Below are 22,042 nucleotides of genomic sequence, written 5' to 3'. Positions count from 1 at the left end.
TTACGTGATGGCAGGTGCAGCATTCCAGAGGGGGGGTAATGACGTTGTGGTAGGTGGGGGTGTTGTCCCCTCCTCTATACAAGCCATCCCTCATTGGGACTCACATGGACTCTGACCGGCGTGCAGCACACCGAGGGACGGCTTGGCAGCCGTCATGTCCCACTCAGTGCTGAACCTCCAGGCCGGGGATGAGGCGGCATATGCGGGGCCCGACGAGGACGACACGCTGGCCGATGAGGATGACGCATGTCAGCTGGGGAAGCACATGTCAGAGCGCAGGAGGGCCAGGTCGCTTCCGGCATGCCCAGCTGCGCTGCTGGCCGCCGTGGCCGGAAGTAACGGGCCAAAGAGGGTCAAGTTTGCAGACTCGATGGGCTTGAGTCTGGCCAGCGTCAAACACTTCAGCTCACTAGAGGAGCCTCATGTCCCCAGCAAAGTGTTTTCTCGTCACGCCAGTTTTCCTCCACAAGGAGACCGGCTAGGGGTGCTAGACCACCACTTTGACCTGCCGGAGCCCCATGACCCGGATGGTCGTGTCCAACGTCTGCGTGTCTGCTTGGAGCAGCTCTCCGTCACGCAGTTTGACGTGCGGGGCCACGTACGTGTGCTGAGTGGCAGTGCACACAGAGAGGTTGGGGTTCGCTACACCTTCAACGACTGGCTCTCCCATGTGGACGCGCAGGCTCTGCTTGTGGACGTGCAGCTTCCGGGTGGCGTGGGCATGCGCTACAGCTTCACCATGTACACGCCGCCTTTCATGGAACCTGGTTCGGCGGTCCACTTTGCCGTGTACCTGCGAACTGAAGAGGGGGAGTTCTGGGACAACAACGACGGCCGGAACTTCAGCCTCCGGTACCGAGGTTTGCACGAGCATTTTGTCTGCGCCCCCTGAGCAGATAGTTTGCGCTGTGATGTCACTGCATCAGAGGTCATCTTCAAAAACTCATTTGAAAGGCCAAATGGCCACTCAGAAGTGATGACAAGCTGAAATAAAAGTCATCTGTGGATGTGAGACGTGGTTCTGTTTTGTTCTGTTAGAACCAAGATAGAACAACCATGCACCAGGCTGGATTGCAAAGGTTAAACTTTTTTTAAAACAGGTCTGCATCATCCAAAGTCCTGCAAAAGAGGCCCAAATTGACCAAAGTGACCTCTATGTTTGGTTAGTCAACACTCGTGACTGATGGTGTGTTCCAGAGTGCTGGGGATTAGGAAATATCCCACTTGGACACATTATGGCGGTTCAAGGCATGCAATGTGAAAGTAAACAAAAAGAAATGGCTGACCTCAAGAAGCATGTTTAGTATTAGAGGTACATTAAAGCTGATGTATTAAAAACTAGTCTGTCACAAATTCCCACATTTCCTACTTCCCATTTGTCTGGAAGGCAGCATTAACATGACAACGAACAGACTGCAAACAGCAATTTTAAAAAACGTGCACCACCGCACATGCAACAAACGGAACTCTCTGTCCCTGATCAATGTGGTCCCAACAGATGACCCCCGCTATCAGGCCACACAACGTGCGCAGCATGTGCAGGGGTTGACAAACATGACATCCATATTTGTGTGCAAATGGACCGGCACACTCGCCCCTAAGTTAACACACTGGTCTATTATTAGCGTGGCACGGTCAATCACCTGCTTTACCTTCGCCCTACAAAACCTTTACCTGACCGCCCCTCCCCTCCCCTCCTTCTGTGCTGCAAAGTAGGTAAAGTCATGACAGCAACGCATTTGTTGGTTCCGTGCCAAAATAAACTTTTGATGTTTCTGATTGTGAGAGTGTTTTTATTTTGTTTAGACATTAAATAATGTACAACATTCACCAAGGATCTTCACTAAACACTCCCACGATGCACCGCCCACCTCAGAGACAGGATGTGGTGATTGGTTGACTGGCTGTGATGTCACATCCTTATCTTCCTCCTGCAAGCTGCTACTCCACCACCGTCTTCTGGGTCTTGAACATGCGCCCGATGGCCACCTGCAAGACAACACCTTCACTTTTACTCAAAAGGACACACAATCGTACAACCATGACATGACATCAGCCCTAATTGGCTATGCTTGATAGGTTGCATGTTTGCGTTTTTGGCTTTGTGTGATTTTATGACTTACGATTTATCCACTTTGTTTGCGTACAGTGGGTGTGTCAGTATTACCCACTGCTCAAACTTTGAGTCTAAACCAGGGCTAAAATGATACTAAATCCAGGTCCAACACAAAACATCTTTGAAGATAAAAGAACAACAACATGCATTACATCGTAAGATGATGTGTACAACAAATATAAAAATACAAATGGATTGATTCATTGACATTGCTGGTTTTATTTCCTTACGTTACTTATCCCTGATAAATTACAGCTATTTGCCTTTATTTTTATCAATGTATTCCGACTTAGCCAACACTATATTCAGAGAATTCCACAATAAATCAAGCTAATCCTCCAGTAGGAGGGTAACAGCGTTGCAGAGCCACCAGGGGGCGCCAATCACCAACCGGGCACTAACGGTGACCTCATCTGTGATTGCGCATGGAAGGTGTGTGTGAGAGACGCCCTGATTGGCCGGTGTGTGCCGTAGGAGTGTGGCCCTTTGGACCAATCGGTGGTGAGGGGGCGTGCCCTTCATGTAAATTGCTGCGGCTGGACTGTCTCCATCAGTTTGTCTCCTTCAGCCCATCTGACCTCACTTCCTGTCTGTGACCCCTGCTGGTCTCAGCGTTTTGATGTTCTTTTTGCACTTTAAACGTCATCTAAAAAGGGGATGTTAACTGTGAGGATGATGGGAATTCTACTTACTGTCAGATCGAGAGCATATAGTTACAGTATTTATATGCCAAAGCAATGAAAACATGGTTGCTGTTTATGTTTCATGGCAGGACACTGACGCACTTGGAGGTCCTTCTGCTGAGCTCAATTTGGACTTCCTGTGTCAGCTTCTGAACGCGTTGAACGGCTGCTTCCTCCTCGACGCTGCACTTTGAGTGTTTGAACGTCCTGTGTGTGTTTTCTAAATCCTCCTCATGAATTATTCAAAGCAGTTCTAAAGGCCCGTTTAGAGTGCTCTGGTCCTCTCGTCTTTTTCCAGAGGCACAATCTTTGCTCACAGACTGCACAAGTTTCTTCTTCCTCCTCAGTCGAAAACAGACGTTACTGTTGCCATTCAAAACAAGTCTTCTCCCGACGTGTCGGCTTTTCCCGGCACGGAGAAGAGATCCCGTATGAAAAACGAGCTGGGGGAGACTCCATGGCGTGAAGCTACAACTTGTGTGAAAAGTGATACTCTGCTGCCCGCCACTACCGCCGTTGCCATGCTGTCTGCCTGTGAGTGTCTTCTATGACTTCCATGGAAGCGTGTGACCTTGACCTTTAACCTCAACAACCCCCAATAACCTTAATGACTTTCCTGCACTGCAGTCTTATCTTTTGCAACCTCCAAAATGACAGGCAGGCAACTAATCAGCTGCTGGTAAATCTGATAAACGAACATTGCAATTCATTAACGCTGGACTGTTAGGGGCATGTCTCCTTAATTGTCTCACTTGTGCAAGGACAAGACAGTACAGGACAGACACCTGGACGCCAAAATACCAGGAGAAAGGTCACCTGACACACACGGATCAAGTAACCGGGGGAATTTAAAAAAAAAAAAAAAAAAAAAGCACAGAGGGAATCATCTTTACTGTTACTGTGTGGTGGAGCAGCAGCCTTGAGGGTGTACAGTTTCGGGGAGATGCAGGCAGGGAGGCTGGTGGAGGGGGGCTGCGGATTTCCACTGATTGAACGGGGGAGGACAAGCACAGGAGGGGGAGCAAAAAGGGGGCGGGGCTTGGGGTTGATGCGAATGGGGGGTGGGGAGGAGGGGGGGTGACGCTGGCGTTCACGCAGGGTGTTGTCCTACTTTTGTCTGCTCTCGACTGCACGGCGTTCCCAAAAGCTCAGAGTGCATCACCACTGAGGGGTGGTTTCACTTCCACGCCGCAGTAAATGTACACATGGATGGCCATAACAATACATTGGTTGCTGATTAATGGCGGCTTGAAGCCACTGAGGCACAATGGGAGTGCACTACTTGGGTGCAGCCCGCAGAGGCGCTGTTGGTAAATACACCTGACAGGTAAAACTCCCCTCGAATGACTTACTGTCGGCTGACTGGCATTCTGTCCATATAACACGGAATGACAGAATGCAACCAAAGACTGTGTGACATTGCGGTGACATTAAGCAGCACTAATGGCCGACTACTGCCTCTTTAGACTGACACCAACTGCACACACATAATGCTGCTCAAGTGGCAGCCTGCAGACAACCTGTGAGTGAATCTATCCATCAAACCTCCTCTGCAATCCTCTTCATCCTCCTCTTCCTCTCTGCCCCCCACCCCCACCCTCTGCTTCCAGACTTGTTGTTGAACACCGACGCGCTTCCTCGCTCATTAAACACAACTTGCTGAGTTAGATCTGCAGCTGCAATCCATCATCTTTGCTCCCTAACCGAGTTACACAAAACATGGGGACAAAGACTGCAAATGATCTCAAGAGAAAAAGTCAACTCCCCGCGAACACAAAGCAGGAAAGGAGGTCAAAGGGGAACGCATGCATTATGGGAACAGTGAGGTTATTAGCTACAGGTGGTGGTTGGTCAGTGAACAGGTGTACATCCATCTGCACGCTGCGTGTGTATGGACGTCACCTGTCTCTGTATCAGTGCCAGTGACTGCCGGCCCTCCAACACCAGCCTCTCCACCGTTTTGGGGTCATCTACTTGCTTATTAGCCCTGAAGGCATCACGCACCCGCCGGAGGGCATAGGTCCTGCAACACACACAAACCCCACACTTTATTATTATGTTTGCAAAAAAGTATGTGAGCTCAGACAACAGTAAAAGATCGCATATTACACAGGTGACAAAAAATGCCCTGCGGGGAATTGCCAATTTAATGCTAATGAGCTGCCAGTGTTTGTCTCCAAGAGGTGCAATTGTGCTCTTTATCCACTTTTTACATACATACACTGTAACACTGCACTTGTCCAACATAATAGATGCCATATATCACAACTATGTAACATTATGGAGCGGGAAAGGAGGGAGCGAATGTTAGCATCACTAGCATAGCTATGTCAGCCACAGTGCTAACTTTACACTTACATTTTAACATCAACATCATGCTAGGTAAGCATATTTTCTGAAGAAAAACAAAATGATGAAACATAAAGCTCCCACATGTGTAGATGACTGACCGATTTATTTTAGGATGTGTAGCGAAGCCTGTCTTTTTCCCCCGCCCAAAGTGGTTGGCATGTACACGGGGGCAGGCTCAGCTAGCTAGGGCCACGTCATGATGTCCTGAAAAGACAACTTGAAAATAGAGCGTTTGAGCGCGTCTTCTCTCAAAATTGGAGCAAAGAAGTGAGGGAGATGATAGATTTTTCTCACGTTTGGTGTTGATAAACTCTAGGGACACATATTACTGTTAAAACATCATTAAAGAGTCACTCTGCCATAACAGCAAACCTCTAAACAACATAATGAAGGACACAAGCTTGGAGAGAAGATTGACAAAAAAAAAATCAGAAGCTGAGGTGAATCAAGTCGTAAATGATAAAGTTATTCTAATATAAACTAAACTGGATGAACTTCATGGCCAAATTACTGCTAGTTGACAGCTGAGAGGAGCGGGTCGCAGGCGGAGGTCGTCTGAGTCTGAGCGACTCAGCTCTGTCAGCGCTAATTTGATTTGTGAGGCTTGTGGACAGAAAACACCACGCCGGAGATCAATAAACCAATAGTCAGCCAAGAGAGGGAGCGTACACAACGTTGTGGGCCACTTCCTGTTAGGACAGGCCAGCACTCTAATGATGTTGTTTCATGAATACTTGTCAAATTCTGGAGTGAAAACAATTATTGGCTTGATTCGTCCTCTTGATGGAGCAGGGCTGCGGCACAACTGGCAGATCCTCAGCGACCTTGGGAAGTTTTCAGTCTTTTTCTTTTGTGTCTGTCTTTGTGTGTGTGTGTGTGTGTGTGTGTAGCTCATTTAGGATTTAAGACCGAGCCAGTAAAGCAGTGATGGATCAGATTTACGAGCCGTTGTTAAACACCAACGGCGTACAAGGACATGATGGAGGGATGACGAGCAAATGTGTTTTATAAGATGGAGGGAAAGATGGAGCAAGAGGAGGAGATAAAAAGAAAACTCCTCTTCACTTTATTGGACATGGGTGGGGGCACCTTCCAGCGTGGTTCTGATCCGACAAACATTTTCTCTTCAAACGCAAACTTGTTGTTTCCTCTTGCCTGTGACGCACAGCAGCTGCTGAAGTACTTTCTCCTGCAGAGAATCATCAAAGTTTCATCTCTCGTCTGCTCTTATTTCCCTCTCCTCGTCTCTCAAGACTCAACCAAACCTCTCCATTGCGACTTCCAGGAGGTTCTGCCGGTGCTGGCGTCAGCTGGTGGCTGTTGTCGGAGACGACGCAGTGCCTGCAGCGACGTCTGACACATTGGGGTCATCTCTTGACAATCAACAAGTACACTGATGCCATCTTCTCCTGCTGAGGTGTCGCATTCTCTCTATTTAACACTCAATGTGGTGCCTTTGTGGGTTTATTTTCAGGGCTAAAATGCTGAGGCAGTAACTTAACAGCAGAACGGATCACAAGATCTTACAAAACTAAAAATAAGTAAAACAGAAAGTGAAATTGGCTCCAATGATTATGGATACCTAAGTATCTGAAGTCAATAAGCCAGTCATTTACGATTGTGTGTGGCAGATAACTGTAACACACTCATATTTATTTAGTTATTTATTTAACACAAACCTTTCAACTTAAACTCTTCTCACAACCACATATTGATAAATAAATAATACAGCTTCGGTTGAAATAACATTTAGGACTCTAAGGTAGAACTTTTTCAATAAGCATTAGTTAAACATAAGGAGAGACGATTCGCGCATAAGACAATACTTCGAATATTAACTGCTGTTGAGCATCGATGAAGAAAAAATGTTCCATAATTTAACCGTTAAATAACAGTGTGGAAGCAGTGACGTCAGAGGCAAACAAACAGGCTGCATTAGCTTCTAACACGCGGCCAGCCTAACGTTTAAATCAACCAGCGAAAACATTCAAAGTACTTGACATACATCTCTTACCTGTAATTGTACGACGGGAAGTTGCTGCTTTCTCTCAAAAGCATCCGATAGAGAGAAATTACCTGCGCACTGGAGGGCGCCGCCATCATGTTGCTAACAACGCCGCTGTCTCCGGCTCAGCCTCAGGACCCGTTGAGAAGTGTGCCAAAAGAGCGCCTGGTCACATTTAACAATTGTGCGGCCGTTTTTTGCCTTCCATATACTTTTCATGTCACATAAATGAACATTTCCGTCTTACTATATACTCTGCTACATGGTCACAAATGTACCAACTTATACTAAATTGTACTTTGAATGAAATCCTGAACAGGCACATTTCTTGCCACTAAAAGACAGTCAATGCCATACAGTTGCTGAAGGTAAGCTAGCCATGCTAATTTCGCTCTCTAAAAACAAACAGTTTAAACACCAATTGTATGTTTTACGAACATGAAAAAAAGATACATTAATGCGCGTTATGCCAATACACTAAACGGCGTGCATGTCGATCCCCACAACAATTTAGTTCCCCTCCGATCGTCCTTTGTTATTGGTAAATTTCAAGGCATAAGATCCAGCTACATACTGAATGAGGGACAATAAATGAAAATAAAGGATATTTTATGAATGAACCTATGTCTGTATATCCTATAGTATGGCGTCAAACTGTAATGAGTAAATCCATAGTAAATAATCTTTTGAGGGATTTTTCTATTTCACTTTTAGCCAACGCTACTGAGCAATTGTTTGACCATATAATGAAAGTGCTAGAGTTTCTGCTGTGAGAGTTAAGATGAGGAGTGTTACATTTACTTGACTTAATTCTGTCTGCTTTCTGCTTGGTAGATCAAGGTTCTGCTCACTGAACAAGGATCCTTCTGGAACGCTTAAATCTGTGATCCTGACTGATTGGTCCAGAACGAATCAAGTGTTAAACATCTCTCCTACAGCTTTCCTCGTGTCGGCACCATTGGGCCCTCAGTGACGCTTTCAGGTAGGTAATCCCTTCAGGGTGTGGATTCCATTGACTGTGGCCATCAATTCTACTTTCATGTCCTGTGTTTATGCTCAAGGACACAACACTTGCTGGAGGCTAAAAGTCGCTTTTGCGTGAGTGTGCACGAGTTCTACAACTGTCGTTTAGTCTTGATGTGTGGACTCGGGTTTGAGCCCTGGCAGGGTGCAGGCCTGAACTGTGTTACGAATAAACCTTGAAATTGTATCCACTCACATTACTCTACATTTTGTACAATGTGGAGCTCACCCTCCAAATGTTGTGTTGATCCGTTTGATGCCACATGCTGCTCGTCTCCCTGCCGAGATGAGTGAAAAGTAGCAGATAGTCAAAACAAAGAAAACAACCTTGACGGCAAACTAAGCATTTTAGCCACAGGTGGCTCGAGTTTACACGGCTAAATGTTAACATGTGTGTCCATCTGTTCGAGAAAGACTGTCAGCTCTCATGACTTCCGTCTTCTGTCCAGGGGCACATGTCGTTGTCATGGGAACGCCCCAAGCAGCTTGATGTTGAGAGCGTCATCGCATGGCAACCATCCCCTCGTTTATTTGCATCTTTTTATGTCAGAAAATCCGCAGTGCAAACGTGTCCCGCATTGGACTTTTGTGACCTTTCCTGTAGCCATCTTCAGCCAAATGATGACGCTGAAGTCATAGCACATCCCAGATGACCTGACCTTTTATGCTGCATTTTTACATCCTCCTCCCCACAGGAACATTCTGCTGAGTTTTCATTCTTGAATTTTATGATGGGTCAGTTGCTTCACAGAGCCTGTAGGGGTCATTTTCAAAGGACATGACTTCAAACTGACCTCTTTTTACTTTCTATTCCAGCTCCATGGACGTCTCATCATGATCCTCCGCCAGCTGCTCCACCCTTCTTCCCGGCAGCTCCGCCCCTTCCTCCCTCCTCTTCGGGTCATCACAGTATCATGCCGGTGCGCCTGCACAGAAGGCCCCACCCTCAGGTCTGAAATTTGTCAGTCTGTGGACGTGTTAGGCCACTCCTACCCCTGTGATGACTTCACCAACGTCACGCCAAAGATCCTGGCCAAAGTGGGACGCAATCTCCACAACCAATCCCATCATCCTCTCTGGCTCATCAAGGAGAGGATCAAGGCTCACTTCTACAGGTGGGAACACTGCTGAGCCATGCATGCATGCCAGTCAAACAAGCCCCAGCATCCTTGCCCTAGTTTGCAAACAATCAGCTGAGTGTGTGTCTCGTATGCGTCTTCAGGGAGAGAGCAGTGTTAAAGTTTACTGCGCTCCTCAGCGAGCGTTGTTATCTTCCTGAGTCGCCATAAAAGTGGCTCGCAGCAATCGCCGCATTAATATTGCATTAGGAACTCGTTAAGTGAGTTGTGCGACGGTGCTTTACGATTCTGCCATTTGGGGGTGTCGTGACCTTTACTCTTTAAGACGTGCTGTGGTAGCAGCCTGCTGAAGCATTTTCATCACTGGTGACTATTTTTATTTGTAACCAAGTAGTCCTGTGGTTGTTGTGTGCCGCAGTGCCTACATCGGTCGCTGGGGTAACCCGCTCTTCTCCGTCCATGACAACCTGAGCCCCGTGGTTACCGTGGAGCAGAACTTTGACAGGTTGTCTGATTGACAGGCCCATTATTAGTTTCTCCTTCTCTATCCTTGTCATTCTTACTTTGGCTGTGTTTGACTGACAGCTTGCTGATCCCGCCTGACCACCCAAGCAGGAAGCGTGGAGATAACTACTACCTGAATAGGTAAGTGCCCACAATGCACAGTAGTACAGCAGAACATCCTGATCATCAGCAGCGTGTTCTCCTCAAGGGCCACCATGCTTCGCGCTCACACCTCCGCCCACCAGAGGGAGCTGGTAAGATCCGGCCTGGATGCCTTCCTGTTGGCTGGAGACGTTTACCGACGGGACGAGATTGACGCCAGTCACTACCCCATCTTCCACCAGATGGAGGGGGTGCGACTCTTCTCCAACCATGAGGTAAGATAGAGGGCCTGACCTCCGGTAGGAAGGAACCATTGAGTGTCCCTTGACTTGTGCCCAGCTATTCTCCAAGGTCCACAATGGTGAAGACCTCCAGATGTTCGAGGCCGCCGGTCGCAGGACGCCTCAGAAACAGGAAACGCACAGCCTGGAGGCCGTCAAGCTGGTGGAGTTCGACCTGAAACACACGCTGACGCGACTCATGACTCACCTGTTTGGAGAAGGTCAGCTGGCAGGGGGTGCCTTCAAAGATATCATCAGGACTGACTTCTACCTCTTCCTCCTCAGATGTGGAGGTGCGGTGGGTGGACTGTTACTTCCCCTTCACTCATCCTTCCTTTGAGATGGAAGTGCGTTTCCGGGGTGACTGGCTGGAGGTGCTGGGCTGTGGAGTCATGGAGCAGCAGCTGCTCAACTCTGGTCAGAATACACACACACACACATACACACACACACACACACCAATTCAGACAGTTTGAACTTGGAACGTGTTGTTTTATGTCGCTTTAGCTTTAATGCTAATGAGCTGTGTTTGTCCACGCTGTGTTTCCAAGACGCGTACTTTATCCAATGCAATAGATGCCGTATATCACATTCAACAGCATAATTAGCATCACGAGCACAGCTACGTGCTACAGTGCTAACATTACACTCACATTTTAACAGCAACATCATGCTCGGTTAGCCTATTCGCTGAGGAAAAACAACATGATCAGCTCCGACATCTGTAGCTGACTGACTGATGGTTGGCAGGGCTCCAGGCAGGTGGTATGTCCATGAGGAAGGTTGTCATGAAAAGCTGCAATTTCAAAAGCGTTTGAGGGACACGTTACTCTTTTTACATCATTAATAAGTGACTTTTGTATAATAGGGCGCCTTTAAACAGAAAACAAAGTTGCAGTGAGAGGAGTAATACATGAGATTGTGGATGAGGCATCCTACCGGAGCTCTCAATTGATTGCCTCGTTGCAGCATTACATGGGTCTTAACCTTGCCCACAAATGCCTGTCAACTCATTGAGTGAGTGCACTCATGGCATCCTCTCCAGCTAAATGGTGAACTCGCCGTTTTGCCTGCTGAACAAAGTTGTACCGCCGCGCTCCACTGGCCCACTGCTTGTTCCGATCAATAATAGATAGTTTCAGACACGGAGCGAACACGCCCATCACACCGCCGCCGCCAACACCATTGCGCTGTGTGTGTGTGACAGCAGCCATGACAGGACAGCTAGTAGAGAGGGAGGACCGTGAAAGTAGTTCAACTGGATACTGAATATATTATTTTTCACAAACTAGTACTAATAACTAATTTGAACTGACTATCACTTACACACAGAAGTGTGTTTGTAACCACACACACACACCTCTTCCCTTCTCACTCTCCCAACTCCTCACCCGCTCCACCTCCCTTACATTTCCACTGCGGCAGTGTGGCTGGTTGCCCTGGTAACGCGCCACATTCAACACCCCCCCCCCCCGCTCTCCATCCAATATTTCTGGAGCAGAGCATTCGAGACAATAGCGAGGGAGGAAAAAAAGAAAAGAGAGGGACGAGAGAGCATAGGAGTGACCGTGGTGAAGAGAGAGAGGATGGCGGGATGAAGGACCAGTGGAAACAGGGGACACCGGTTGGCGTGTGTTATTTAATGGTGTGACCGCCATATGTGTTGCCTGAGGCACAGTGTGAGGGTGGGGGGGGTGGGGGGGGTAGGGGGTGCAGAGAGGGCTGAGTGGAGGACAAAGGAGGGATGAAAGAGGAAGCGGGAGTTAGGGAGGAAAAAAAGGACTGATGATGGAGGACAGGAGGGCGTGATGGATGGGTGAGGAGGAGGGATGAAGGAGAAATTAAACATCTTCATTAATTCACTGATGGAGGAGGTGGTAGAGCGAGAAAGCGAGAGAGCGAGTCTTTTTCTTCTTCTTCTCTGCTTATTTATTCATCAGCTTACACTCCACACCAACACCTTTGCTCTGTATTTGATTTTGCATGGTTTTGAATGAATGTGTGTGCACTAAAACACTTGTGTGTCTGCTATGTGTGTCTCACGGGTTTCCCCTCCCAACATATGGGACTTGTGCTAATGGACACACCCCCTCGCCCAAAAACCTGATTTACACACGCCCCACGGGACAAGAGGGGGCATGCGCGTGCCGACGGGATTGTGTGTGCGTGCGTGTGTGTGGATACTGAAATCTGATTAAAGTCGTGTTGGTGACAATTAACAGCCTCTCAAAGCTGTCGCCCCAGGCCCTCTGGGAATGTGTGTGTGTGTGTGTGTGTGTGTGTGGTTCAGGTGCTTGCTTTCCAGCCTAATCCCCCCTTTTGAATAAATCATGTGACCCTTTCCCCCCCCACCCCGATCCTTCTCTCATTAAACGCCGTCTGACGTCACCCCCGCCGGGCTTTGCTTCATTTTTCATTTTTTTCTTCTTCTTCTTCTTGCTGAGTCAGCTCTTTCATCCTCATAGCTCCGCCCCCTCAGAGGATGGAGAGATGACAAAGGTGGCACCAGAGGAGAGAGAAGAGGTGAAAATGAAGCGTGGCCACCTTTCTCCTCTGTTATGTTTTCGGGCTTGTAAAGACCCGCCTTCTCTTGACCCCTGACCCCTCTGTGACTGACAGCTCTCTTAGCCCCTCCCTCCCCCATCTGTGCATCCCTTTCATCCCGACATTCCTCTTCCAATTCCACCTCCATCATCCCTCACTCTGTCTGCCTCCCTAACACCCCCAGTTCTCCCAGTGGGGGCAATGACTGGTGGCCAGCTGGTACCCTCACTCACCACCCCCACACACACACGCGGTATCAACAGCAGTCCTTTTTAAAAAAACAAGAAAGTAGCCTAAAAAAATACTAATGTAGTCTCTCCAAAACATATTTCAGTGTGTGTGCAACAGACCAATCCGATGTAAGAGCGTGTGTGTGTCTGGGTGTCTCAGGGGTTTGCGAAGGGCAGAGCAAACATTTGTTTGTGCAGCGATCCATCTCAGCAGGCCGGTGTGGTCCATAACAAACAGTGGGAGGTGGGGCCAGGATGTTAGAGGGTGGAGCTTGGCTGCTTCTGCGCACACACACACAAAAAAACACTTGACGTCTGATGCTTACTTTCTGCCGCCATGACGAGCTCAACATATTTGCAATGTTTGCCTCCCATTCTCGGGATGGTTTCTAAAGGCCTCGCGATTAGAATCAGCGCAACGTGGCTCCATGTTTGGTCACGATGCTGCTTGATGTTGCGATTCATGAATATTCCAACACATCTATAAATAGTGCCGCACTCTCACACATGGAAATAAATAGTTGGCTGTTGAAGGTTTTCATGTGATCACTGGATGTCTTCACATACGTCTGCGAGCTGGCTGCAGCAGAGTCTGGCCCAGGGATCAGTTTTGTGGAAATAGATGAAACACTGAGTGAGCTTCATCACGCCACAAATCCCACCGATGACATCATCCAAGCTGGACAAATCCTGACACACTCGCCGGCTCTTTCTGGCAGCTGTGTTGTCTCAGACTCACACTTGCCATTTGTCATGTGGCACTGCAGGTCTGATGCTCCTCAAACGTTACACGTCGTGTCATGACAAGCACACACGTCATCTCCTATGACTCTCATTGGGAGCTGTTAGCACAGGGCTCTTTTTGAAAGAAAACACTTTTTTTAACCGCTCCTTTACGCCACAATGCCGTTTTTGTGAGTGAAAAGGCAAACTTTTAAACACCGGTCTTCAAGTGGAAGTTTTGTTTGTTAATGAGTTTCTGATGTGAACATTCTACAGTACGTCCTATTAGAACAACAATACGCATCTTCATCTACCACTCATGTTAGGGGCCGTTTGACAAGGCCATTTTTGTAATAAAACATAAAAACTTGACCCTTTTGCCCGCTTGTTTACATGACAACTGTCTTTTTGTGAGTAAAAGGGCAAACTTTTAAATTTGTTTGCTAATGAGCTTCGGATTTGAACAGTATACATCGTGTCAGAAGAAGAATCCACATCTTCTACCACAACTCGTTGGGGGCTGTTTGATCGCGGCCATAATAACGTAAAACCTCATATACGCTGCATTTAAGTGCTTTTTATGACTAATAGGTGTCTCAAAGTGGAAGTTTAGTCACGTGTTACTCTCAAAGACGCCATCGTGCACTATCGTCGCCGCGCACCTGTTGTCAGGATTGCATGACGTCACCGTCCTCATCAGCCGATTTTTGAATAAAACGCATAAAAATGTTTCGCCCAATCGTTTAGACAACAGTGTTGTCGTGAGTAAAAGGGCTAGTAAGCTAGTAAGCTTCTGATTTGAACATTACACATCATGGCAGAAGAACGACAACATCTACTGTGACTCATTGGGGGCTGTTTGATCGAGGCCATTTTTTTAACAAAAGGCATAAAAACGTTGTCGCTTCGGCCGCTCGTTTACGCCACAAATGTGTTTTTGTGACTAAAAGGGCAAACGTTTAAAATAGCGTCTCAAAGTGGAAGTTTTGTTACGTGTACCTCTCAATCCTCAATGACGCCATCGTGCACAGTCGTCGCCGCGCACCTGTTGTCAGGATTGCGTGACGTCATCGTCGTCTTCATCATCCTCGACATCATGACCTTCCTCCCCCGTCATCTTCATCATCCCCCTCTGTCAGCATCGTCATCCTCACCCTCATGCCACATCTGATGCTGTGCGTGTCCATCTGTGCACGTCTGACTCAACTGTGTGTGTGTTTTAGAGTGTGTGACATGTTCCTCTAGTCGCAAAGTAATGCGATTACAGCAATGAAGACATCAGCTCGGCTTAATGAGCGCAGTGTTTGAAGACGTCTACCTCAACGGCAGCGTTTCATGTCACCCCCGGGACGTGGTGGGCGGATGGAGGCTGTGAAAACAATGAGATGATAATGAAGACGAGGGTGGTTGTTGTCGACAAGGAGAAGTCATCTTCTAGACCTACATGGAGGAGTCGTCACCGCCGGGAGGATGAAGGTCAAGGGCACATGTCTGAGGAGCAGAAAGTGAAGGTCAAACACGGTGCGTTTTACTTGTAGGAGAAGCTCTCTCAGAGGAAGACCAAATGATGAGTCTCATCCTTGCTGGCATTACTGTGGACAAAGAAGCAGGAAGATGGAGTGGAGTGGAACAAGTTTACCTCCACTAATGAAGTAGCAATAGCGGCTAGCTGTTGGTGCCATCGTGGCGGAAGGACAACTTGTTCAAAGCGAGCACTTTGCAGTGAGGACTCCTGGAGGAACGCTTCAGCGCCGCCCGTGTTTGCGGCGGACAGATGGCGAGGCGGGCGGCCCTGAAGCACGCTGAGCGCACGAGTGTTTGCGGAGGTGTTTTGGACTAGGGAGGATTTCCTTCTGCCGCTGCTGCTGTTCTCTTGTCCCATTATCCACTTTGTAGTCTGGAGAGGACGGCGTTTATCCCCCCCATATGGAGACAGCGAGGGGTTAAATGTGACGCGGCCTCCTCGACTACCTGAATGTCACAGTGCACAGATGTGACACAGCTGGAGCGCACGGTGGCAGGATGCAACCAGAGGGCCTCATCTATCTGGGACAATCTGGGCAATCTAAGCTCTGACTTCTCCTTCCTGTTAACACTCAGCTCTGGCATCTACTTCCTGTTTGCGTTTCAAACTCTGACATCTACTTCCTGTTTAAATTCCAAGCTCTGACACCCACTTCCTGTTTACATTTTAAGCTCTGGGATCTACTTCCCGTTTATATTCTTTTCTAAACTCTGACATCCACTTCCTGTTTACATTCTAAGCTATGACATGTACTTCCTGTTTACATTCAAACGTCTGACGCATACAGTACTTCCTACATTTTAAGCTTTAACTTCCACTTCCAGTTTGCATTCTAAGCAGTGACATTTACTTTATGTTTGGATTCTTAGCGCTGACATCTACTTCCTGTTTACACTTTAAGCTCCGACTTCTTCTTCCTATTTGCATTCAGAGATCTGACTTCTACTTCCTGTTTACATTCTAAGCTGCACACAAGCTCTGTTCAACATGGCTGCCCAGAATGCATCTAAACAGATTCGCCTTCACCTCCTTGGCCTGCTACGCCATCTTTTTTTTTTTTATCGGGGTCTAAATGGCGGCGTAGACATCAAAGTGCTTAACCTGAACTAAACTCCGGATCAGGTCATTAAGCCGCGGGTAGCTCCGCCTCCTGACCTCCAGCGCTCGCAGCTAATCCACCGCTAATTTGATTCGTGCCGGCCTGTTTGTGCACGCTCACACACACTCGTGTGGTAGGCGTGCAAGCACGTGTCGTGAAAGCCGTGGGGACCGTCTACCTGCACCTGTGAAAGTTCGATGTGGATGGATCAATTAGCAGCCGCTTGTTGCCTGGTTACTAACAACTCTGCATAATTGATGTCTTCTTCATCACTAATTCACGGTGTCGCTGGCTGCGTGATTCATGTTCACGAGATTGGTGCTAGCATGTTGCCTCCATGGCTACAAACTGCTGCAGACATTTTTGTCTTTCTTGGAAGTCTTCTGGTCCATAAATCAAGATGCTGCGTAGGGGGGAGGGGCCTGCCAATAGTTCATTCGGGTCCACCAATGGTGATGGAGGTGAGCGGGATGCGGATGTGTGCCGGTGAAGGAATGGAACTCGTGTACCCTGAAGTGACCTGATGGGGGTAGAGATATATCTCTGTTGTTGTGTCTTCTTTTTGGAGATGGTGTTGGTGATGTTAGGGAAGAGGAAGGTGGAGCAAAAACATGGTGGACACCACATCCTGTCTGCTTGTGTGTGTGTGTCTAATTAAGAGCAGTGTTTGGTGTCACAGCCATCTATGTAATCATGGAGCTTAATCACAGTGCAGCAACGCATACATTTACTCACCGCAAATCTAATTAGCAGACCAACCACTCTCTTCTTTTTTTATTAACTGGCGCTCTAACTGAAGATGGAGAAGTTCTTATTTTTAGATTTAAGGAAAGACGTCAGTTTGACATGAAGAGCTGCTGAGAGGTGAGGAAGAGGAGGTGGGGGCGATGAAGAGTGATGAGCAGTCACACCCTGATTGCTTTCTCATGAAGTGAAGATTTATTCCGTCTTGTTGCACCCGTCGACCCCCTCGCCGCTCATTAGCACAGAAAGCACATTCCTCTGCTCCTGATTGGATGCGAGCGATGAGGCACTTCCTGTTTGTGTAGCTTGATAATGACCACCTATGACCTTTTTACATCACCGATGGCGTCATCTTGTGTGGTTGCAGCCGGTGCTGACAACAAGATGGGCTGGGCGTTCGGACTGGGCCTGGAGAGGCTGGCCATGGTCCTCTACAACATCCCTGACATCAGGATCTTCTGGAGCCAAGATGAGCGCTTCCTCAAGCAATTCCAAGTGGATGACATACACCAGGCCGTCCGCTTCCAGGTAGCAAACACTTTCCTCATGCAGTGTGATGACATGTAAGAGGCGGTGCATCCACAGAGGGATGGAGGAGGAGGAGGATATTGATGAAGTAGTTTCCTTAGAGGCTCCAGTGGGATCACGGCTCATCTCCTGCCCAGGGTCAGTGCACCTCCTCTGGGCTGCACCTCTCCACTTCTGCCCATTAAAGTCTGGATGGTCCGTGACACACACCTAATCAAGTGGAGCTGCTGCTTGTGTGTTCTGTTTCCATACACACACACACACACACACACACACACCCACACACATATGCAGAGGAGGTTTTAGAAAGACGGTTGATGTATCACCACATATCATAGCAATCCCTAAATACCATGGAAAAAATGCCCTTCAAAGCACTATCATGGATGCTTAGTGACAGGAAGTAAACACATCAGAAAATGCTCTGTCCATCTTCTCACCGTCTTTGTCCTCCACTTCCTGTTTGCGCCCAGGCACTCAGCAAGTATCCCCCCCTGCAAAATGACATCTCCTTCTGGCTGCCCTCCGACGAGCGCGACTTCGATGCCAACGACTTCTACGAGCTGGTGCGCTCCGTCGCTGGGGATCTGGTGGAGAAGGTCTCGCTGGTGGACGACTTCACACACCCCAAGTGAGCACGCACGCACACACACACACACACACACACACACACACACACACACACACACACACACTGCAGAGTGCTGGAGAAGGAAGGATGTAGGAGACAAGCGAGGAGGTGACATTAAGAAAAAGTGTTGACATTTAAAGAAAAAGTATATTTATGTGTGTTGTAGTTATGGGGGGGGCAAAGAGGACAACTGGCAAATGATTTCCTCTTGCTCATTAGTCATTCAAAGTGGGCGTGGCCGACGGAGGAGGGGTGAGGGAGGGTGTGTCATTACATTAGATGAATTTATAACATCATGGCTCAGGCTAAGTGCACATTTGTGGAACGTTAACGAGCCATTATCTCCCATTGGCTGTTACGCGACACCGCCATGGATCCTCTCAGGCCCCGATCACAACCACTTTGCTCAGAACTTCTGACACCAACACGGCTCACGTTGCACAGGATGGATGGAACCTTCCAGAAAGAAGGCTTTCAATACAGGAAGGAGCGCTTCCTGACACACACACACACACACACACACACACACACAGGAGCTGGACTTCCTGTCGGGACAGGAAGTTGTTAGCTGTTCCTTGCGGGGCGCCGTGACGACCAGAGGTGCTTGAAAGGCTCGTTAAAGGTCAAGTGGAGCTCTTAACGAGCAATTAGCAGAGAGGGAAAATGTCACCTGAATTATTCACTGATGACAAGCGGCAGTCACATGACCACACCCTTCACACCCACACACCTGCTTAGTTTGTTTCACTGGATGCTTGTACTCTATATGTGTGTGTAGTGAACAGGTGTCCCGGTATTGATCTTCACCTGTGGACAGGATAATGGAGACATGAATTATTGAAGGAGGACACAGTGTATCACATGAAACGCATTCACTTGTCTTGGTGTGTGTGACATTTGCAACACAACCACCTTGAATAATTGACAGCTCGCTGGCAGGAAGAAGCGAGTCCGGACAATTTTCTCCCATCTTTTGTCTCGCAGGAGCGGGAGGCGGAGCAACTGCTTCCGCATCGTCTACCGCCACACGGAGCGCACACTGAGCCAACAGGAAGTCGGCCTGGTCCACCAGAGGATCGAGCGCAGCGCCGAGAGGGAGTTGGGCGTGGAGGGTCGATACTGAGCCGGGCACTTTATTAGGTATTAGATCTAGAATGAGCCGGGTGCGAATGCTTTAAGTCGGATGTTGATATTTTTCTGTTGGTGATGTGCTTTATTAAAATCAATAACAAAATTAAGAAAAAGTGTTTTTTTGTAGCGCCTTCATGTGCGCTGGTTTGGTTGCCATGGTAACCTGGTCCCACTGACTGTCAAATGGTTTCCAGTGAGGGCCGCATATATGAAAATGAAAAGATTCGGGGTGGGGGGCCACTTGAATACATTTTGTACTTTAAAGATGCTAAAAGCAATCCAATGGAGGTCATTTTATGCTAAGCTATCTACCAGTCAAAAGTTTGGAGACACCATAAAATGTCTTCAAACTTTTGAGTGGTAATACATCTCATTTATTTTTACAGTATGCAAGGAAGGGCCAATAAATTTAAAAAAACAAACTAAGGGCCTCACAGGCCGCACTTGTGGTCCGAGGGGAAGAGTTTGGTGCTGGAAGGGGCAGGGCGTATGTTGTGCGCCCGGTCACGTGTCCGAGCATGTCTTTAGCTCGCTAATGCGAGCACGCGAGTTGGGAATCATCATAAACTGACACGAGGAAGGGTCTGGAAAAGCCTGAGGTTGTTGACAGTTGGACTTCAGCTTCCTGTCCAGAGCGGCGTGACAGACTGCTTGGATCTTATTTTTAGTAGCGACCCACTTTGAAGGTTCCAAGCGAGGCGGAAAGCAAACATGATGAAAAGTTTTTGCGTCCTAATTTCTCTCCAAAAATAACGTTGATTTTGATCCTGCGGCCACGCCCATTTTGAGGCTGTGTATGGTTGAAACGGTCGGTGCCCCCTTGGCGGCTCCTCGCGGCTTTTTCTGAACGATGACATTTCCATTGGCTGACTGCGCGTTGGGCTCGGATTTCAAGTTGCTAAAAAGCACGGTTGCGTTGTCATGTGATCGTGGCAGTCTGTATTTTTGTTGTTTACGCTCAACAAACGTTCATCTCGTGTTTGAACGCAATCAGAAGCGCTGACCTGACCCGCTTCTTTGATCCACTTGGACATCACCAGCAGTCACAACCTCAATTTCAAGCTATTTTGGAGCGTTTGTCGTCCTCGGGGGTGCTCGCATTTGGTTCATCTGATGCTAAGAGGACGTCCATTTAGCGTCAGGCTAATGGCTAAGTGTTAAAAGGATAGGAAACGTAGAAAATAAAACTCCAGACAGCAATCAACATCGTTAGATGCATTTGATGTTTGTCTGCTCACGTGTACTGAGGGTGTGGGCGTGGCCGCGAGTGCCATCCAAAGTCTCGCGGGATTTGCGGCATGAATTTTGAATGAGCTGGTCTTTCTTCCCCTGCAGGCCCTAATTGCTTCTTCAATTATTCATCCCTTCCCTCTCCAGCTTTTCCAGGAATTAGTCTGTGCCCTCTTGCTCTGCACATCACTTGAGATTTTGTTGTTTGAACACGAATACACGAACAGAATCATAGCACCAAGCGCATCCTAAGCCTTGTCCGTGCTGTGATGTCATCTTTCCTCCTCCTTAAATAACTTCTTTAATGAACGTTTCCATGACAACATTATGATTAATCACACACGTGTATTAATAATGGATTATGGTCATATTTTATTTACTCTAGTCCATTTGCATCTTTTTTTTAGCCTTTAGATTGCTACACCTGAGCAGGTATTTCCGTAATGACTAAAATGTTAGTAGAATAAAACAATTATACAATCATGTCTCTGTACACCCTAAACAAATTGCTGTCAACGTTGATATGATACAGTGTATTGCATTTCAATTTCTTTTAAAGATACTAACCTAATTCACACCTAAAGCTCTAATTTGACTGAATAAAATACATTCCTCCTCTGTAATTAAAATGGGAATATTTGTTATATCTTTACAAAAAAAAAAAAAAGAGTTGAAATATTTGGAGTTATGGGAGACAACCTGTGCATTGTGGATTACTTTAAAAGAACAACATACAGTATATGCAGTGTTCCTTCGCCGTTTTTTTGTGTTACAGCATGAACGCTGTTACAGGCCGAGCCCGGCCCTTTAAGAAGATTTGCATTTTGGGAAGTTGAGTGTCTTTCCTCTCTCGTCTGTCTGCACCGCCCACTGTTTTCTGCATCCTGATTGGCCGTAGACTATTGTCAATCAGTCTCCTTCATGCCGCCCAGCCCCGTTTCCTGTGTCATTGCTTGCTTGCTAGCTCGCTTGTAAAAGAATCTTCGGTTCAGAGGACTGCAACAGGACTGGAATACGTACGAGTGACTTAATCGTTTCTTGTTTCCGACGTGTAGGTTGGTCACTAAAATTCAAACCAAAGTTTGAACTTTTTTAAGTGTTTTAAACAAGAGAAATGCGATCAAATGTTATTGTGTGTCTGCTACAAGTGTATGGCCAGGGGTTTTACAGCCTAAAAACATACATAAGTCAAGTTAATAATTGCGGGCTTTTTTGGGAACCTATCCCCCGCAATAAACGAGGGAACACAAAAAAAGTCATTTGTGTTTGATGTTGGGGCAGCTGAGTCCCTCTTCTTCCTCACCACCATCATGATCATCTCTCCATCAATACCAGCCGAGTGTGCAGCAGCAGTAGCAGCCCAGGGACTCTCCCTCATGAATAATGAATGTCAGGGTGTGCGTGTGTGAGCGTGCGCAACACATGAAAACACAGTGAATGACGTTCCACGCTTCCTTTCAAACATGAAATTCTTTTATTTAGCACTAAATCATGTTGTCAATCTTTTATGTA

The 22,042-nt window shown here is 47.5% G+C and overlaps 3 protein-coding genes and 1 long non-coding RNA gene across 7 annotated transcripts; 2 read left to right on the top strand and 2 right to left on the bottom strand.

The window, feature by feature from the left end:
• The first annotated feature begins 109 nt into the window (after positions 1-109).
• ppp1r3g (protein phosphatase 1 regulatory subunit 3G) lies at positions 110-1,780 on the top strand. The gene has a single exon (XM_054765641.1). The coding sequence runs from the start codon at positions 155-157 to the stop codon at positions 890-892; it is 738 nt and encodes a 245-aa protein (XP_054621616.1). The 5' UTR covers positions 110-154; the 3' UTR covers positions 893-1,780.
• On the bottom strand, positions 1,760-7,314 carry LOC129174063 (LYR motif-containing protein 4B). The gene is made up of 3 exons (XM_054765644.1): positions 7,166-7,314; positions 4,702-4,822; positions 1,760-1,989 (listed from the first exon to the last, which is right to left on the bottom strand). Exons 1-3 carry the CDS (start codon positions 7,252-7,254, stop codon positions 1,942-1,944), a joined length of 258 nt encoding a protein of 85 aa, XP_054621619.1. The 5' UTR covers positions 7,255-7,314; the 3' UTR covers positions 1,760-1,941.
• Positions 6,440-21,150, top strand: fars2 (phenylalanyl-tRNA synthetase 2, mitochondrial). Of its 3 annotated transcripts, none has more exons than XM_054765639.1 (11): positions 6,440-6,568; positions 7,991-8,138; positions 8,996-9,294; positions 9,677-9,763; positions 9,844-9,903; positions 9,971-10,139; positions 10,204-10,366; positions 10,431-10,562; positions 17,378-17,538; positions 18,012-18,169; positions 19,154-21,148. In XM_054765639.1, exons 3-11 carry the CDS (start codon positions 9,014-9,016, stop codon positions 19,290-19,292), a joined length of 1,350 nt encoding a protein of 449 aa, XP_054621614.1. In that variant the 5' UTR covers positions 6,440-6,568; positions 7,991-8,138; positions 8,996-9,013; the 3' UTR covers positions 19,293-21,148. The 3 variants fall into 3 exon arrangements, with proteins under 3 accessions (XP_054621614.1, XP_054621615.1, XP_054621613.1); XM_054765640.1 differs by lacking the exon at positions 6,440-6,568 and adding an exon at positions 7,431-7,524 and having other exon boundaries at positions 10,216-10,366; positions 19,154-21,150; XM_054765638.1 differs by lacking the exon at positions 6,440-6,568 and adding an exon at positions 7,431-7,524.
• Positions 12,814-16,284, bottom strand: LOC129174064 (uncharacterized). Of its 2 annotated transcripts, XR_008567357.1 has the most exons (4): positions 15,282-16,284; positions 15,087-15,133; positions 14,642-15,011; positions 12,814-13,201 (listed from the first exon to the last, which is right to left on the bottom strand). It is a non-coding gene; the product is annotated as an uncharacterized LOC129174064 (long non-coding RNA). The 2 variants fall into 2 exon arrangements; XR_008567356.1 differs by lacking the exon at positions 15,282-16,284 and having other exon boundaries at positions 15,087-15,264.
• Positions 21,151-22,042: the final 892 nt, after the last annotated feature.

This window comes from Dunckerocampus dactyliophorus, chromosome 21 (genome assembly GCF_027744805.1).
Source record: "Dunckerocampus dactyliophorus isolate RoL2022-P2 chromosome 21, RoL_Ddac_1.1, whole genome shotgun sequence".
NCBI lineage: Eukaryota > Metazoa > Chordata > Actinopteri > Syngnathiformes > Syngnathidae > Dunckerocampus > Dunckerocampus dactyliophorus.
Note: the sequence above shows the minus strand (reverse complement) of the source record. Positions and strands in the feature narration are given on the sequence as shown.